This window comes from Amphiura filiformis, chromosome 8 (genome assembly GCF_039555335.1).
Source record: "Amphiura filiformis chromosome 8, Afil_fr2py, whole genome shotgun sequence".
NCBI lineage: Eukaryota > Metazoa > Echinodermata > Ophiuroidea > Amphilepidida > Amphiuridae > Amphiura > Amphiura filiformis.
The window spans coordinates 11,913,122-11,933,548 of NC_092635.1; the positions used below are offsets into that span (position 1 = coordinate 11,913,122).

The 20,427-nt window shown below is 36.3% G+C and overlaps 2 protein-coding genes across 2 annotated transcripts in view; one reads left to right on the top strand and one right to left on the bottom strand.

Annotated features, from left to right (window-relative positions):
- Positions 1 to 4,484, bottom strand: part of LOC140158621 (dolichol kinase-like) — a 53,260-nt gene extending 48,776 nt beyond the window's left edge. Inside the window, exons 1-4 of the mRNA XM_072181782.1 lie at positions 4,419 to 4,484; positions 2,982 to 3,118; positions 2,095 to 2,176; positions 720 to 1,042 (exon numbers count right to left, since the gene is read on the bottom strand). Of these exons, the coding sequence (XP_072037883.1) occupies positions 720 to 1,042; positions 2,095 to 2,176; positions 2,982 to 3,093 (517 nt within the window). The 5' untranslated portion in view covers positions 3,094 to 3,118; positions 4,419 to 4,484. The remainder of the gene's footprint in view (positions 1 to 719; positions 1,043 to 2,094; positions 2,177 to 2,981; positions 3,119 to 4,418) is intronic.
- A 217-nt stretch (positions 4,485 to 4,701) lies between these two features.
- Positions 4,702 to 19,330, top strand: LOC140158622 (probable UDP-sugar transporter protein SLC35A4). Its single transcript, XM_072181783.1, has 8 exons — positions 4,702 to 4,781; positions 8,685 to 8,863; positions 10,160 to 10,265; positions 10,660 to 10,839; positions 12,034 to 12,155; positions 12,683 to 12,827; positions 13,875 to 14,039; positions 15,031 to 19,330. Exons 1-8 carry the CDS (start codon positions 4,746 to 4,748, stop codon positions 15,217 to 15,219), a joined length of 1,122 nt encoding a protein of 373 aa, XP_072037884.1. The 5' UTR covers positions 4,702 to 4,745; the 3' UTR covers positions 15,220 to 19,330.
- Positions 19,331 to 20,427: the final 1,097 nt, after the last annotated feature.

Genomic DNA, 20,427 nt, shown 5'->3' on the forward strand with positions numbered 1-20,427 from the left:
GCAGTTTTTGACATAATTGCTATTTATAAATGAAATCCAATGTATCCCTATGGTCATATTTACAAAACATCATTAAGGGAGGGGAAGTCCACTGTGGTATCCCTAGGTCAAAGGTCAGGTCAAATTAAAAGTTGCTCCGTTTGGGCTGTAACTCGGGGAAAACAATCTCCGGCACTTGGGGAGTATGAAAACGCAAAGGTCATCTGAGGTCAAAGGTCAGGTCAAATTTAAAGTTGCTCCGAATGGGCTGTAACTCAGGGAAAACAATCTCCGGCACTGGGGGAGTATGAAACTGCAAATTCAATGGGGTTTTCAGCAAAATGCAGCTTTGTAAATGATTTTTACTATCCTATAAGAAATTGAAAATTTAATATTTCCGAGTTCCGACTGATTTTGCTTGATCGCATCACATATGTCAGACATCCACACTAATTTGACAAATGAAGCAATTTGTAGGTCACAACACATAGTGGCGTACGTCAGAAGGACAAAATGTGTTTGAAAGATATGTTACTTTAACAGAGTCGATACTCCTCCACTGTTATCTCTCAGTGACCCGATTCCATTTGAAATTGAGTTAAAGGTTGAAACTATTAAACTGTATCTTTAATAGTTAAAAAAGGAATAACTATTATAGGATATAGCTTGTTCTAAGCCTTGAAAATGTGTAAAAATTACTCTACACAACTATGTGTTGCGACCAAGAATTGTATACTTACATGTAACTGATCCTCCAAAGGAAACTGCTAGAGCTACAACACCTTGCAATGGTACCTTATGAAGTATGACCATCACTGCAACCCAGGACACAACCCATCTAACTGATATGAGTCTCTCAAGTACTGTCACTGACATCTTACACCTTGTAAGCCACACACACAGTAGACAGGCAATGCTGAATACCAGGCAAGATGCTGCTAGGTTATTCCCATCATCATCTGTGAGATGTATTGATGATGAGTTATATTGAGATGACTGGGTAGAGATGATGACTAGTGGTAGGAGGACACTTCCAAGTAAAATACCACTACTGGAAGATGGTCTGCATGGAGCAAGAACAATGCAATCTATATGGGTTAAGGCAAGCAGATGGCAGTTGCAATATTTGAGTGCTAGCACCGATAGGTCATGGCTACCATATGACCCACCTTAATACAATTATGCATTATGCTTCTAAATTGTATCCATCTGATAATCAAACAATCAAGTTATTTTAAAGCCATAATGTAAGATCTTGTAATATGAAATTGGTTAATATTTTTTCAAACCTGTTTTTGTGCTCTATCTGTAATGTTTACGCATGTCCCAACTTACACATAACTGAAATCAGCCAAATTTGTTGTGACTGTAGGTCAATATTCAAGTTCCTCATAGAAGGAACTTCCTCACAGAGCGCCAAAATAGCCAGTAGGGTTTCTTTCACTTTACCTCATATTTCTGTTTAAAAATAAAATGCACAGAACCCCTTCCTAGTAATAGTTAGCTGATGTATGTGCACGTCGCACGATTGCTTGGGATGTACATAATTCACCAAGAATATATTGTACTCATGCACCTATCCAGGTAAAATGCATTGAGTGAGCTAATAATGCATATCATAAGCAATCATACACACATCAGCTAATGGAGATATGTCTTTCTGTCGCTGAGCCATGTATTTCTTTTGATATCACCATTCTTTATGTACATGATTGATGAGCACTTACTACTACTACTACAAAGTTCTTAGGGCGCAATTAGCAAAGAAAGCATGATTGCGCTTACAATAAAAAAACAAATACATAAGAAAACCAGTTCAGAATAAAACAGTTCAGAATAAATAAGTTTTGAGTCTCTGTTTGAAAAGAGTGACCGATGGCGAAAGTCTGATTTCTGTTGGTAATGAGTTCCAGCGCTTAACACCAGCTACAGGGAAACGCATTTATCACCGGCGACACTGATGGATCTATCAGCCAGGAGACGCGTGGTGTCATTACTTGATCTGAGAGTCCTTTGAGGAATATAAGGAGTCAGTTTGTTGGAGATGTACTTCGGAGCAAGGTTGTTGAGAGACTTGTAGATATACAGAAGAATTTTGAAACTGATGAAACTTACCTAAGAATGAGGTCATAGCAATAAGAGATTTCTTCTGTTGCTTCCCTCCATGTTAGTTGTATAAACAAAGCTAACATATAAACTGTAAAATACAAATAAATCATGTGAAAATTTACAGTGTGGAAATTCTGTATTATTTTAAATGCCAAATGTATTGTTAAGTAGAAGTTTCATTTTGAATTCTGGATTGGAAAAAAATCTATTCGCATCAGTCTTTTCACTTTTCAAGCAAATCTTTTCCATTAAATAAGTAGCTAGGTAGGATTAACCAACATAATAAAAAAAATAGAACTTATAGTCCTAATTTCTCTTAGTTTTTGATCTTATGAAATAGTATATATTGAACTCTAAAATAACATGCTAGCACATTGGTAGGAATTTAATAATGAAAAAGAAATGAAGATTAAGATTGAATTTAAATCTGGTCAACCAGACATACTTATTTTTTATTTGCCGAGTGAACCGACATTGCGACTGACCCGTCTTCAGCTGGGTTGTAATGCAAATGACCTTGAGCAGCTTCCAGTATAGATGACAATCAGCGAGGGAATGTCCTTTATGATTCATAAAGGACATTCCTCACTGATTGTCATCTATACCGGAAGCTGCTCAAGGTCATTTGCATCAGACTAGCTGAAAACTGCAGGTTTCAGACGCAAGGTTGGTTCGTCCTGTCAAAAACACAATAGTTTGTCTGGTTGACTGGATTTAAATTATATCTTAATTTCAACATATACCCAGATGAATGAGTCTACACAGTTTGAAATATACGAAGAGTTCCAAGAGATTTTTACTGATTAAAATCTTAGCACAATGAATCCCTTCTCATTACGAGTTACAGGTACCAGTAAGTCTTACAAATCTATGATGGAAGGCATCATCCATACCTATAATAAGACCTACAGATGAAGTCAGATCATTAATGCTGCATATTACTGTAGTCACCCCAGCACCTATGATGACAGCCTCCACAATATCTGTATTGAATTGACCACCCATATCTTGTGTGTCTGGTAAACATCAGCTGAAAGACAAATTACACAATAAATTTGGTCATGTACATCGATAAATTCTTGCCAATTTTTACTTATTTAGGGGTTCATTCATATATTTTCATGACTAATGCTTGTTCAATATGCCCTCGGGACGGACATAAACAAGCGTTCATACATACGCGCTATATAACACCATGCGCGAGTGATGTCCAAACACCATGGAATGAGTAAGTAAACATTTTTTCACAATTAGTGATGGAAAAACTTTAAAAAAGGATAATAAACTGGTAGTTTTAAGTCAAAAATGACAGTATTTTTAGTTGTGGAATAATATGACAGCACACAGAATGTTACGCATATAACCGGTGTTCATCATATATTTTCATGACTAAACGTTGCTTATGCCCTCTGGCTAAAGCTCTCGGCATAAACAATCCCCGGAAACAATCGTTTAGTCATGAAAATATATTAATGAACCCCTAATTTAATCATGAAAATATATGAATGTGTGGATTCTTTAATATTTCATCAAAATAAGAATATCAATTTCGGAAAATGGATATTTCCAGAGTAAATTGTTATGTAGTAAATTGCTATTCCTTAAATTACAAGAGCATAGGCCTACTTTACTGTGTTAAATGCACTTGTCTCTGATTGGCTGCTGACACGATATGCTGTGGTTGAGTCAATGATATACATATTAGTGTGTAGTAACGTGACGAGAGCATTGTGAGTATGTTTAATTTCTAAAAGGAACTATATAGACAACACGTACATTATAGCATTTAAACTATCAAAAGAATAAGCAAAGTACACAAACGAAAAGAAAAATACATTCAAAAACAAATATTATTTAAGTAATACAGTTATACAGTTAATCTTTGGTGAACATAAAAATCTATTTCTATAATTAATAGAAATTTTGAGAGCGATGGGCAAATGGCCAATTTTGTGATGCATCGCTTGTCGCTTACATTTTTTACATTTACACTTTAAATCACGGAGAATGCGATTCGCACTGACTGATCGTGTTTAATATTTAAGAACTAGTTACTATAGTTTCCGGGACTAGTTTACACGAGGTGCGTCACACGATTCCAATGTGATATCGACATGTACAAGTGTTGTATATCTGCATGATTCAATTTAGCCAATATCATCAGAATTGGATAGTGCAAAAAGTCTTTGCCACTTTGGCACACGTCACATGCACATTATTAGTGAGTACATTTAAGCTTTCATGAATCATGGAATAAGCTTTCATTTCTACAATAAGTCATGCTGCATGATGACTGCATGATACAAAATTTACTGGTAGAACATGATTACCATGACAACAGCTTCATCAAGGTGAATCTCTACTAGCATTCTTCATGGATGAAACAAACACAGTCACAGTTAATATTGTATCAGCTGAGATTGTTTACTTGTTTACCTTATCTGCTGCCCCCTATTTCGACCACTTAACATTTCAATTTTAAAGTGATATTCTGTAATTTTGCCAATATATTAGATATAAAAGCAAACATAAAACTTTTAATGACCATACATAATTACCATTACATCGTTAAAAATAGTTATTTCAACCATATAATGGGTAGAAATTGTAATTTAATGATGATGACAATTTGACGTAACCTTTGACATCACATCAAAATGGATGCGCCCATGGACTCAGAAGATGAAGAAACGGTGGGTAAAAATGTTCAAATTAGACACTTTGAGAAACAATTGCATGCAATTTTTTGCTTCCAAATGTATTCCACATATTTATAGTCAACGATAACTGAACTTGCATAGTTTCTATTCAATTTGCGAAAGGATAAAACTTTGGTAAGCTTAAATTTAGTACACTGTAGCCCTGTAGGTATGCTAGGTGAATTCAAATTTGCCATCAAACTGCATCATTTTACATATCAAATTAAAGCCATTGAGTAAAGAAAGCCAAAACTGAAAACATTTTTGTCATAGCACTTTCCGTAACAAAGTTACCTCTTGTCAAAGATTGACTTTCATCAAAAAGATTCTGCTAGTAAAATTCCCCAAAACGGCATTTAGGGGTGTTTCTAGATCTTAGTCTCATGGCGATAGCAGCTTTTTTTAATGGAACTGCTATCAAAATCCTCTAAAATTCCATGTGCGACTTTGATTATCACCATAAAAATCATATATTTGGGTCAAGTGAAGTATAGAAAACATAAATGTAGGTTTCCTTCACCGCCTATTCTCGAAAAAAAATTCAAATTTCTATGTAAATATGCATTGTGTTTGGGCCCCGGTCTCGGCGAATTTCGCTGACTAGCAAATGTGTTAACTAATACCCCGTTTACATTGAGCAAAAGTCGTAATCGAATTCACTAAAGTCGTAATCGACTTAAGTCGTATCATAAGTGTAAACAGGTACAGTCGTATTAGTCGTAATTCAAAAGTCGTAATTCCAATGATGACTTGTATCATCATTCATTTCAAGTGAATTCGAATAAGTCGTCATTAATTACGACTTTTCGCTAATGTAAACGAACACGTTGTTGAATTCAGTATTTACCTGCCGTAACCATTGGTTACAAACGAATTCGATATTCGTGAATGCGAATTTGAAATCGAATTAAGTCGATGCAGTGTAAACACCCACCAAACGAATTAATCTGCTGTCGTAATTCAAAATACGGCTTAAGTCGATTACGACTTTTGCTCAATGTAAACGGGGTATAAGGTTTGCCTGGGATACCTATACACTGTACAGCCTACAGGCGTGACTAGTGTAAATGAACTCATACGGGAGCTAGATTGGGACATGTTATCAACAAGGAGGAAGATTAATCGCTTATGCATTCTACAAAAAGCCATGGGGGACATCTAGCGCTGCCAGTCCAAAACTACCTGCACCCGCCCCAGAGGACCCCCAGAAGATCAAGTTCATCATCATACATTGAGTACCACACACGATCGACCCATTCAAATTTTCATTTGTGCCAAGAACAATTAAGGATTGGAACGATCTACCACCAGATATTACAAGCATTACAAACCCCAACCAGTTCAAAACAGCAACAAGCAACCTAATTAAAGCACAAGACTCCAACATCAAGGACTAAGTCTAAGCACAGCACACGCCAAGCACACCATTATTTCCTGCTCGCTAGTTCCATAAGGAACGCTGTGCAGTATCACAAAGAAGAAGAAGACAGGGATCTATACCTGATACGGTGACTTTTATTTTGGGTGGATCACCGTTTAGGCATTTTACATTGAAAATACATGTCACCCATGCACCCCGCAATTGAATAGCAGCCCGATACTGCACAGGTTCGCTGTTTACCAGTTGCTCTCTTCTAATGTAATCGGCAAGCGCAGGGCCTAAAAAATGTGGCGCACATATCATGACATCGGGAATTGATGCAAATTTTACAGTAAAAGCAGTCATGAGTTTGATAATTAATGAGTTTGACAAAATATCATCACAGCATCACCATCTGCTGAAGACGCTAGTCGAACTAGTGAAAACGTCTGGACCAGGTGAGCGAAAAATAGTGTAGTGTTGAAGTTCAACTCTTTAATCAAGGTTAAACATCTGTGAATTTTGTTCATTTTGAACAATTCCAAGTCAAAACGAAGTTGTCCTTAACAAGGACGAGGGGGCCTACTCACTCAACAACATCTTTGACCAACTCATCACGCCTTCTACGGTGCAAATAAAAGCAAGCAGTCAGATGTGATGAGTTGCCAGTCTGATGAAGCCACTAGTGTAGTGGTGAAACGTCACTAAAACGTGAGTAAACCAACTTCGTTTTGACTTGGAATTGTTCAAAATGAACAAAATTCACAGTTGATATCAACATTCCTAATGAACTTGTTCAAAGACAAGGTTAAACATGTTTTCAGCTGTACAAACATACCTTTTATTCCATTGAACAAGCTTTATTAATGTTCCAAAAGCTATTTTTGACGTTTAAAGAGCTGGTAACAAAATCGGTGATGCCAGCTCCGAAGTTTTTGCGTAGCACAAGCGCTTGTTGTACGCTCGTTTTGACAGTAATTTACGCTAGCGTATCATGCATTTTCAAGCGCGTTTGACATCGTTTTATTGCGTGACACAATTCTGCATTTATTCAAGATGGCAAATTTCTCTAAAAACGTAATGTATTTTCCTCCGTAATTTCCCTCATTACTCAAAGCGATGCCCTCTTTCACAATATTTAGCTTCTTGGATATCTGGTTGCTACTGCGTAAACACCTGGTAGGTTATCTCACACAGAATTTAGCGCGTCAAGGAGTCGGAGGGCTAATTTTTGCTACTCGGTCGTTTGTGCAGTTTGTCAATGTCGATGGTCTGTAGCTGGTCCTTGAAGTTTTGTAGTGTTGGGGTGCATCTTAGGTGGTCGGGTAAAACATTCCAGGTGGGTATAGTTCTTGGGTATAGTGATCTAAGGTAGCAGTTCTTGTTTGCAGAAACATGGGTGTAGATGAAGTTTCCAGCACTTTGTCGAGTCTTCGGTCTGGATGTCTGGTCTTGGGTTTTGAGTAGTGCCGTACTATTACGCTGACTTTCGTATTCGACGAGGAGGACGATTTCGACCTCCTGGTTTGTTTACAAACAGAGAGGTAGACAAAAGACCGCTCCGCTTGTCCAAACACTCAAGTATCAGAAGGATGGTCCACAATAGCGTGATTCACGTAACATGAATAGGGATTAAAAAGCTGTCACGTAGAACCATGTGCTTCTATTGTCCAATTTGCCATCAAGATTTCATATGGAAACAGTTCAGACCCAGTACACGATCATGTCAGAAATTAATATTTTGTTCTGGGTCTGATTATTCGGCTAGGTTTTGAGGAGATGACTAATGTTGTTTGGTACAAGTCCATGAGTTTCTTTATACACAAGCTGAAGACGGGCTCTGGTGCGACGATTTAGTTTCAAGGCTATCCCAGTCAAGTTTGCCAGGCATATTTGAGACGCTTGAGTGGCGACTGTAGTCATTAAACACGAACCTGGTTGCTCGTCTTTGAACTTTGTCAATGGTATCTTTATTTGTTTGTTGATAAGGATATCATCATCGGAAACATAGATTAGTAAGGAGCTGTGCAATAATTATGAGCCCGGGGGGGGGTAAAATTTCCGAACGGCCCGCCAAAAATCGATTGCCCCCCCTCTCGGCCTGCCAAAAATTGCTTGCCCCCCTCTCAGCCCGCCAAAAAGTCTTTGCCCCCTGCACATGCCAGATTGTTGGGATCCCAAAGGTCAGGTGGGTTTAAAAAAAAAACACCCTTAAGCGGTCTGCCAATTTGGCGCAGTTTATGGTGTATACAGAAGTGGGGTTCTGAATTGGCTAATTGAATCACTTTATCATCACATCGTCATCGGCACTTCATTTGCTGGTCCAGCTGCGTAGCAATGCATGACCTTGTACACAGTCTTCATAATATAGTCATCAACAATGAATTATTTTATACTAATTATAACACCATGCTATAGCTGGATCAACTTGTAGCTATTTAACTTGCCGATGATGTCAGAATCATGCACTTATGTGCTTCAAAAATGATTTGATAATAATGACAATAATGCATGTTTCCAATTTTTGTTTGTTTCAGACCAACCTCCTACCACTTTTTTTGATGCCACATAGAGAAAAACAACACCGCAAATCTCGACTGAAAACCTATGACAGCAAGAAACGAGGATCGCTTCAGAAGCGCCATCATCCTGATGTCATAGAGACCGCCTTAGAGAGACTAGCCTCTCTCTTATGGCCTGTCTTGTTAATAACAGCGTGAGTTTAAGTTATAATTATTTAAGGTGTCTAGTTCTTTACTATATCTGGCCAAAAGACAATGTGAGAAAACTTCCTATTAATTTTGTCATCATTATGCATGGAGTCTTCTGAAGAGTGAGGGCCTAACAGCCTTTACGAAACAGATCTGTCAAGACATGTAGTAGTACAAGTCCAAAATTTATGTTTTTATAAAGTTACGTCTACAAGCAGACTTTTTTTCTTTGGTGAAATCAATGTGATATACTCTTGCAAACATTGCTATAGTCTATATACCTTCCTCGAGTCAGTAAAGTAACACCTAATTTTGAGATTTTCTCAAAAACTGTTAATTTTTGCAGGAATCTGTTATGCTAGTTGGATTCCTTGCATCATTTCCTTTCAGAAAATGTATACTTTTATGTAATTCTCATCATTACATTTAGAGATACAATGAAAAACAATATCTAAATTACTGACTCGAGGAAGGTACATTATACAGACTATATAATGGGTAAAGAGACATGGATGCAACCAGGATAAGTTAAACTCAGGCCATTAACCAAATTTGAATTTAACTGCATAGGCTAATTTTGTGGATAAGCTGTTTCAAATAGCTCCTTTTGACTAGGATAAGTTAAGGTAAAACCACCATTGGTTTATTTTTGTTTTGTTTTGTTTGCATCTGTTGGCATGAACAAATATTACCCGATTAGTTAAAAGTAAATTGTCAGCAAACACCATACTATACTTACAATTCCAGAAACATACAGTACTCATTTTTTTGGATTGAAATAATATTATCCTATTTTGCCAACTGAAACATAACTTGATCCTTCAGTTGGAACTAACTGGCAATAAAGTGAAATGTACATAACTTATGCAGAGATACTATAATAATGAGATAAGACACTCTCTACAAACTGCCTATACCATGCTATACCACTGTTGAAGACAGGCAATTCGCAAGCGTCGTCGCCGGCCAAGTCTTACTACAAACGTGTAATGAGAAGATACCATAGAGTCCTACATAGAGGTCTGGGGAAGAGACGGTCCGAATTGACCTACTGTACCTTGACCTATAATTAATCAGAGAATCACATTTTTGTACCGCTCACAAAACAAAGAGTATAAGTCCGCCCACCGCTGTCAATCATTCTAATGAACAAATAAACAAGCTCTGGCAATGACGTAATCCTAATTATAAATGAGAAAATCACATTGTACATGTACTGTCTGCTGTACTAGATGTCTTCCAACAAGTGCCGGAGTGTCGCGGTCCTGACTTATGTAACTTTGTGTGATTTCTTTCTACAGGGTTCTTGTGTATGGCTCCCATTCTGTGTTAATCAATTTAAGCAAACGATATGGTAGAATTCAGTACAGCTCTGCTTCAGTAGTATTTATGATTGAAGTAACAAAGGTAAGAAACATAAAACCTCACTGACTATTCTTTCAACTCTTTCAGAAAATACATACACAAGTGTATAAAAGGCACTTTCCGGATATGTAGTGAAGATTTGCTTAAAGTGACATTTTAATTTTTGTTTCTAAGTTTTAAGAGTTACGCCATGTTGGATTTGCAGTGGCAGATTTGATTCAGTGCATTTACGTGATTGCTTTGCCAGGGCGTGAGCAAATCGCCATTCTACATGCCTCCACAGGGTTAGGTTGTGCGCGCAATCTAATCTACCACTGCAAAATCCAACCTGCCGTTATTCTCAACTTGAGACAAGACAGACTATAGTCCTTGTGGCTTATTGTAGTCAGTAACAAAAAGCACTAAATCTATGTTTATTTTGCTTTTATCTCCATAGCTTGTTGCTTCAGTAATTTTATGGATTTCCCAGCCAATAAATGAATGGTCTCTCGCAGGATTCCGTCGTCACATATCGTTAAAGAAAAGCTTGCCATTTGCTGTCCCAGCTGTGCTCTATGCATTAAATAATAACATTGTAGTACATATACAAATGTACATGGATCCTGCCAGTTTCCAGGTAAATAAAATGAAAGAATAGATTCCTCAATTATTTTCAGATTTAGTTGATCTCCTGGGACTAAATTCCACTTAGACCAGGTCTAACTTTAGACCCAGACTCGTTTGGGCATACAGGCCAATAAGTCTATTTTAATACCTTCACAGCATAAGTATTAAATAGAACATAAAACTGATCAACTGGATTCACAGCATAAGCTTGTACCCATTACACTTTGAAGGAATCAAGATTAAACACTAAATTGGATTTTCCAGTTGAAATATGTATACACCCCCAATGAAGGACATGACCTTAATCGTAGAGTTCAAATAGAGTCACTCATTCAGGTAACCCCATTTGAAATTCACACTCCCTGTGTAGAAGATTAAGGTTGTGTCTTCCATAGGGATTTCAACTGGAATAGCCCAATATTATGTGAAAACCAAAGGAGCAGTATAATATATTTAAAAAATGTGTATACTACTAAGACACATTAAGAGCTGCATACTTATATCAGCAATAAATAAGAAACATTTTATATTAATATGTTAGGAACTGGTAATGTAATGGACAAAAATATTTGTGGGAAATCAGTGTCATGTGCCAAATGACTCATCTACACTGGGTTTCAGAGAAGAACAGTAGTCCCTTGCTCAGGTTGACGCGAGTGCTCTGTTAATGAGCGACATACGCCGAGCTTTGCGTTCACTTCAAGGGTGCTGATCTGCGCCGACCAACGATTTGACGCACAATCGACCAATCAGATTATCGGTCTATTGCTATGATTGTCAGACGATTGATTCAGCCAATCAGAACCCAACTTCTGTGTTTGCGCTCTGCACACTCTCAAAATGTAAACAAGTGCCGTTCTTCTCTGGCAAAAACTGTAGCTTGGTTGTGGATTGTTTCAGATTATTAAAAAAATCACAAATATTTACTCACTTTTCTGAGCTTTTGATGACAGCTTATATCATCTTTATCGCATATGTTTTCCAAGGTTAATGTCTCTCTGCTCAAACAGTAAACCATGGGAAAGAGACTGCCAAGTCCCTCAAGAAGTGCAGTGACCTCGAAACATTGAAAGCTCAGAAAGCAAATAGAATTATTGGCTTTGCCTGGCCAAAAAATATCCCAAATTTGCCAAAGCAAGGCATTCTATGTTTTGTGTAAATGTTTTATATATATTATAATTTCATTCTCTTTTCTTTTCTATAGATGCTGAGTAACCTTAAGATTGTATCTACAGCATTTTTATATAGATTAATCATCAAGAGACGGCTGACCAGCGTCCAGTGGTTTGCTATTTTATTGCTCATTATGGCAGGAGCAAGTAACAGGTAAAGCAAAATCTGGGAAATTTTGAATTTTAGTGCATTATGGTGGTGTTTTTTTTCATATTTCGTGGATGTTAGTTGAAATGTTTAAATTTTATAGTTGTCAGGGGAAAAAGTTAGTGGCCAGAAAAAAGTTGACCAAAAATGCAATTTACTGATCTTGTTGGGGTGCTTATTTATTAGTAATGATGATAATAATACAAAGTACTTTATAGCGCATTACAACAGAAAAGCTCTCAATGCACTTTACGAACATCTTAAAAATACAACATAAAGCATGCAAGTGAAAATATACATGATAGCAGCAACTTTAAAAACCACCAGCATAATCAAATACAAAGTATCATATTTAAGCATGCAAGGCAAAACATGTAGATAGAATCTTATAACACGAAATGAGAATTATTACGCATACAAGGCAAAATATACATAGCATTCGTAACAATAATATCAACTTAAATTTGATTAGTGGAGGGTGCATATTAAGTCGATTACAGTAGATAATATCTGGAGTTATTTTCTTATTTCAGTTATGGAAGCTTAAATCCGTCTAATATGTATGAAGAGTCTACTGTTTATGTTACTACATCAGGGCTGATACTGATGACTATATACTGTACTATATCTGGTCTAGCTGGAGTCTTCACAGAATATATACTTAAAAGGCATCATAAAGTAAGTTCAGTTTTACTCTGCTTTACATGGTTTGTGGGAGGGTGCCATCAGTGGGTTAGATTTCTTTTTGACATTGGGGGATGGGGTTGGAAAAAATTTCTTGTACATGTAGTATAGTGAATCCAGCACCTTTGGGCGACAGAATAAGTTATTAGTACAAATGCACACAAAGTGCACAAAACATTTTGAAGCTAAACTGATGAAATATGTTGCAATAGTGGAATAAATTTGTGCAAAGCATGCAAAATGTGCACTTTTGGGGCTAAAATGACCAAATATGAGGTTAATTTGGTCAGAAACCCACATACTGGCTTCAACATTAGATGATTGTATGGACCATCCCCCTGGTAGACTTTGGACTTTCAATTTTAAATGGGATTTTGAACGGGCAAAGTCCCTAACACTCACACTGTCAATCATACTTGTTTATCAATCAAATTTAACCGCATAAGCAAATACAAGACGCCACTCATGCACTCACTGACGTTCATGCAATTACACAACACAAAAGCCGCATACTTGTGTACCATGTAGTTATTAATGGTAATGACAGGTACCCAGAGAATTTAAACCATAACGAGATCTGGGCGACCAATCACAAGCCAGATCCATTTAAAGATGCATTACATCATGGCCAATTTTAGTAGGCCAGATTTCCGACAATCTCATCCATAGAAGCTCATAGACAGCCGTGTTAAGCATGAAAACCACAATCCAAAGTCAGTAGTCCACTTGGGAAGCTAACAAACAGAGGGAGTAGGGTGACTGAAAAGATCAGATGTGAAAATCTATCAATTGTGAACACATTAATTAAATCAGAGTTTTAAGCTTAAATACAATATCCAGAGTATGCACAATGGGCAAGTGGACTACGGGGTAGTCTATCCCCCTGGCAAAATATTGGAAGGGAATTTATCCCCCATCCCCTGGGATCTACGCCTATGCCTGCTGTAATGGCTTCTGGGAAGGGCCTGATTTCTTCTCCTATCTTAACCATCCTAAAGGATTGTTTCACAATAATGAACTGAATTTTATGTTTTATTTCAGACACCATTATCGGTTCAAAACTTTTTACTTTACTCGTATGGAATCCCATTAAATTTGTTGGCGTATTTGGTATCATCGCGGGCTAGCATGGAAGATGCCGATGATGAAGCTCAAGGATTATTTGAAGGATATAATACATGGACAGTAATTATTATTATAACACAGGTGAGATTGTGAACAAAGTAAGAGATGGAGGTTACATATTTGCATCCAGATGAATTTACACTCAGTGGCTGAGTGACAAGTGTCTTGTGATTACTACCAATCCATTTCTAGACCAGTAAAAAGTACTCTTCCACATTGGTCAAACAACAGTGACTTGTAGCTGCTCAGCTAATGAGTGTAAAGTCAGCTTAAGATTCATTATCGTCCATTATCGTCAAATGCATTTTCCAGTCCCAAGAGCAAACTCCCCATTCAAAATGATGGGCAGGTGTGTGGCTAGCTAGGGCACTGTTATTATCTTACATGGGTTAGGTGGGAGAAGACTTCCTGTGAATCGTAATCTGAAAATCCAAGTTGATTGCATTCACTTGCCTGTCTCCCCCAAGATATGTATACAGTCAGTCAGTTGTGTCATTTGCTTACAACGCCTAAATAAAGTTTGTATTGTCCTTCAAGCACCAATGTTAGGATTGGTTAATCAGTTTACTGTGTTATATTTACCACATACAATATTAAAACATGCAAATTTGTGCAGAATGAATTACAAACAGACCAAAACATTTTGCAAATTTTATACCAAATATATATAGGAATTCAAATATGAAAAAATGTTCAGCCCATTTCACAGGTGAAATGTCGCACAAATTTTCAAAAATCTTCTCAAAATATGACTTTTCAGAAATCAATTTTAGAGGGCATTGTGAGACAAAGTTGGTTTGAAATTGTATTATTTTCTGTGAATTATATTCATCTTCAAAAACTTCTTAATTTGTTGTTTTTGAAGCAAAAGTCATTGAAAATGGGCTAATGTAACACAAAAGTTTCTAAATTGCGGGGGCCATTGTCAAGTTGTGGGACAATAGTTCAAAGTCTAATTGGGCTACTAACTCTCAAGGTTGGCAACCCTATCTGCCCATGAGCCAAACAAAAGTGTTTATTTTAACTTTTTTTCTTACCTTTGAGCTAAATATTGATTTTGTTTTGTTTGCAGGCTCTAAATGGTCTGATCATGTCAGCAGTAATGAAGCATGCCAGTAACATCACCAGATTATTCATCATCTCATGTGCAATGGTAGTCACAACTCTCCTATCTGTGGAACTATTAGAACTAGAACTCAATACTTATTTCTGCTCGGCTTTTGCTTTAGTATTTTTTGCTCTGCTTTTGTACAATTCATGATTGTAAGTCAATATTAGTAGAATTTTATTTAAATTTTAATGCATTTGGAAAAATTTTCCTGGAGCTGTATTCCCTGAAATACAGATTAACTTATACCTCTTGGTGTTTATTTGTTTTACAATGCATTGCACGGTCACTCAGAACATAATTGAGGTAGCTTGAGTTTTTCCTGGACAAAGTGCTAGTATTTAAAACTTAAGAAGCTGATTTTTCTCAAATGTGATGCGATCAAGCAAAATCAGTCGGAACGCGGAAATATTATATTTTCAGTTTCTTATAGGATAGTAAAAAGCATTTACAAATCTGGATTTTGAAGAAAACCCCATTGAAATTGAACAGGTTCCAAAGATATGAGTAATTAAAGATTTTCCAAAACAGCAGGAAACAAAAAGGAACAATTTCCTTTGTATGGCTATATCTCAAAATCAATATTTCCAAGTTCCAACTGATTTTCCTTGATCGCATCACAAATATAAAGTGCAATTGTGACTAATAGCCCAACGTACATTAACAAGGTCAATGAACAGAATGATTATGGAATCAAACTGGTTAACTCTTAAGAAGAGCTCTATAATGGGCCAATCAAATGAAACAATGGGTTCCAAAATTGGCCTTTAATGGGACTAAACAATGGTGGAAATTACCTTTAACAGGGCCCAAATGTGATAAAAGAGACAAATTTCATAAACTTTCTGGAACTTTTGCAGAAAGAAATTGGTTTTTTTTAGTCTGTAACTTGCATTATAAGTTTGATACCTATATCTTTGACAAACACAGCAAATTTGATATCTTTCCAGGACTTAGTCCCACACTAATTTATGACCATGATGTGAAACCTGACCCCAAGTGCAAGATCCTCTGGATGTGTTCTTACAACTCAGTAGCAGTTAATCTAAATATAGTGTCTTGAGAGTGGCAAAGCTTAACCTTTTGAAATATGTATCAGGTTTGATGATCAACAATTTATATAAACTTGAGACTGATAGGTCAAACTATAAATTTTCTGGAATTGTATTTGACCCAATCTACCACTCAACTCTGGGGACTGTTATATATCAACTTTGATTCGATCATATAACTCAGTAGTACTATGAATAATCTATATCTAGTGAGTTGAGTGTCCCAAAGCTTAACCTTTAAAATATGAATGAAATGGCAGATATCAGGTTTGATGATCAACAATTTATGTAAACTATAGTCCTCACCAGGTAAAGAATTATTTTGTGCAGGCAGTAAACAACCAATAGAAATTTGACTTGAATCAAGGCATGTGTCTTTATAAACTTCCCCGCCAGCTGCTAAGAGTAGCTGCTGTTACAAACTTATAATGCGGGCACGGTGTGTGATTGGTTTTTCTGATGAATGGCAGTGCCACATTCGTAATGGGAAAGAAACATACCTTTTTATTGTACAGGTAATGTGCTTAGCCTGAGTCGCTTGCCTATCTCAAACAAAATCGCCATGCATAGCTGTTGAAGAACTAGTTGATTCGCTCTACTATCATGGCAATTTTTGACACAAAGATATGGGGATGATGATGGCATGATGATGCTGTGTATAGGGATTTTGCAAGGTTATTCAAACTTGAAACTGAACAAGTAGCATCTTGCAAGTCATCTATCTAAATAAATTATAAAAAGTAATGCACTTTGTTCTAACCTTGGGCACCACAATGCAATATTCATTATATATCAAATTAAAATTTTGCTTTCTTGTTATGTATTAATTCAGATTTATTAAAAGCATGTTATTTCTACTAAAAATATAACAAAAATACTTGAAGGTTAAAATGATAATAGCATTATGCCATGCATGTCATCACTTTAGTATATTAATTAGTTTAACTGTAAGTGGTGCCTGCTCTGGCTGGTAGATTATTAGAGTTTCATCAAAATTCAAGATGTCAAATCAAATTTGATGTAAAAATGTGGCAGATATTACCTAATTACTTCAAGGTGGAAATGATATACATGTAATAGGATTATGCATTGTCATTAATAACAGCATTATCTTATTATCATAGGTCAATTACCTTCGTTCTTTATTAAATGTCCTGGGGGCATTGCATTTTTGAAAATGGGATATATTAGAAGTGAATTTTCAATGAAAAAATTTCATTTTATGATTTCTGGTTTGAAATCATACATAGTGGCACCTATACAGGGACCACATACATGTATGTGATGTGATCAAGCAAAATGAGTTGGATATCTGGAATCTTGATTCTGAGTTATAGGCAATAATAGTATTCAACTTCCTTTGTATTTTATTGTTCTGAGCAACATTAAAATGGCCATATCTCTGGAACTGTAGGTCTAATGAGTATAATGGGGTTTCAGCAAAATAAAACTCAGTGAATGGCTCATGTAATGAAATTGAAAACTAAATTTGATTTTGATGGACATCGGACTCATTTAGCTTGATCGCATCACATATTATTGGAAATACTAAAGAATTAGATCTGTACGTATTTGTTTAGTTAAAAATATGAACATTCTACTATGACGTGGCGATGAATTGGATGGAAGTGTAAGTTAGAATAGGATTTGTCCATGCAATTGTGCAATCATGACATGCCAGTTTTCAGCTTACTTACAATACTTACATGCTATAGCATGGAAATTTCTGCATTTCACATTAGGTTTCACTGCCTGAACGGAATTGATCATGTCTCACCTCCTTTTTCAACCATATCGACAGTAATAATAAGGGATCAACATTTAACCACAAATTGCCCCAGGCAAAACTCACTTCCTGGGAACTAAATACCACACAAGATCATTTTTATGTAATTCACAGGCCCATTTGTGCCATATACTGCCTCTACCTATAATGACAGCCTGGTGATCTGGTCAATTTATTAACTGATACTAACCTCAGCAGGGAATTCAATTTTGATCAATTCTCTTCAGGTAATGAAACGTAATGAGTCACTTTTTCTTTGAAAACAGATGGGGCATTTGATAGAGTAAATATAGTATTTGATAGAATCATGTTGGCACTAAGACAAGCACAGACTACAACAGACTAACCGCAAACAGTCAAAAGTCTCAGCATAATCTTATAATAATCAAGGCCGATCATTAGCTATCCTTCCATGAAGTGTGACAGGTGAGAATTCCCATCATGCAAAGTACGGGGACTTTGACTGTTGATGGATAGTGTGTATTAGTGTGTGTAGACAAGGCACTTAACTGCCATTGTTTCTACCCCTAGGTGTATAAGAGAGTATGATCTTAATAATTATAGTGCTGTGAAGGTCAAACAGACTCATTATGTGTGAGGAGTAGTGAACCCCTTACAACATGAACAGCTCATAATAAGTTGATTCTTGTGGAGTCTGGCTTAAAGATGGGTAACCTGATCAATAGCCTCATCCCCGACTTTTTTCCTATCAAAATGGAGATTTGGCTTCAGAAGAAAGCTCATATTTTTCTCATAATCCCAATGAAATTTTAGGCCCAAAATAATCCGTTTAGATGTTATGAATGAAAAATTGATAGCCTCATCCCCAATTGTGGTATACCGCACATACTGTTCTATGGGCCATTGTGAAACATGTTTTTACTTCTTATATCAAAATGGCCAGTGCAATTTACCTCAAAGGGGAATTTGATTATTTTGGTACAGGCCTCAATGTGACGTACAAAACACAATACGAAAAAAATGTGATCACCTACCTTTAAATACCAAACCTAGAAAAAAATATGGTTACTTCAGCCTTTCACTTGATATATATTTACAAATATTGATATGTAAATGACTTGTGTGTCTCATGTTGAAATGAAAGAGACATGTGCTCTTTACATGCAAGGTGAGACTATAATAGTGGTGTGCTTCAAATTAACAGTATTGATGGATGGACTGCTTACAAATTATGATGCCATATTGTAAAAATATCTTTAGAAAAAAAGGTGCAACTTAGAGCCTATTTCGTCCAGCATATAACACAGCAAGGTTCTATAATGAACCTTAGAGTGGTATATAGAACCTTAACCAATTAAATAGGCCATATGGGACTTTCTCATTTATTAATTCAAGGACTCATCGCAAAGTTTTAAAAAAGTGAAAGAGTATGAACCGTTTTTGTTCTACAAAATCATTTTCTTGGCTAAAGGGTTATAATTTCCTACAAAGAACCAGTTTCTTGACGGAAAGAACTTTTTCTGGTTCTCTATGGGGTTCTTTGTAGAACCATGGAGGTATATAAATAAATGGAGAATGATCTAGCCAAGCATCTTTTGTACTACGTTGGTTATGACCAATTATTGTTGAATAGGCAATTTCAGGGGATATTGATTATGCTAAGCTGATTACATTGTTAAGTCTGTTTCACTGGTCATTTATTTCAATGGGGTGCAAAATGCAGTTACTTATAATGTTTATTGGAAAGTGCTCATGTTTCAGAGAATTTAATATCAAAATGTCATTTTCGCCAAAAAATGCATTGAAATCAGTCTTTTGAATAAAATAAACACCCTATCTGTAGGCCTATATCTGTGGTCATATTGTGACCCCCTACATTTTGGTCATGATTCTTGAAAAATTAAATTAGGCTATGACCCCCTATTTTTCTTTCCAAAAAGTTATGACCCCCCGGTATAGGCCTATTTGGAACCCCTCCAAAGAAAATGATGGCCCCTAATAATATTAATAATCATTTAGGCCTAAATACTGATAATTATTTATTATAAAATGATAAGTTTAATGATGATGAAAAGATTTTAGCTGAATTCCGAAGTACTTCCGGTAAATTTTTACTCGCTCTTAACTCAATTGGCCCAAGTTGGCCCAACATAATTTTTTCACAATCGGAAGGTAAAAACGTTTTGCTTTCATTTGCACTATATTTGAACTCCCTCAGACCCCTTAAAAGCTTAATATATGAACATGAAAACTAAGTATATTTGTCAAGTTACGGCACAACTAGTGTTGAAAACAGTTTCATAACTTGAGAACAGAACATCCAAATTTCATCGGGTTTTCGCACAATCATACATTGAAACTATAAGCTATCAAAACTGGCGACTTTGAACAGCTAATTGACTAGCTGACGTCATTATACAGTCTCTTTTACAAGCCTTCCGATGCGGGTCAATGTAGGGTCAATTCCTATGAGGAAATTTTGGGAGTGACGATCAATGAACCATGGTAGAGTCTCATAACCATCGTGGAGATCAATAGCTTGGCTGAAGTGGCTAGTCATTC

Bases quoted from the DNA above. Each gene is read 5' to 3' on its own strand.
- LOC140158622 (XM_072181783.1), top strand. From the start codon at position 4,746: ATGGATGCGCCCATGGACTCAGAAGATGAAGAAACG. The intron at 10,840-12,033 runs GTAAATAAAATG...TCTTTTCTATAG, and splicing joins TGGATCCTGCCAGTTTCCAG to ATGCTGAGTAACCTTAAGAT. The intron at 14,040-15,030 runs GTGAGATTGTGA...TTTTGTTTGCAG, and splicing joins TAATTATTATTATAACACAG to GCTCTAAATGGTCTGATCAT.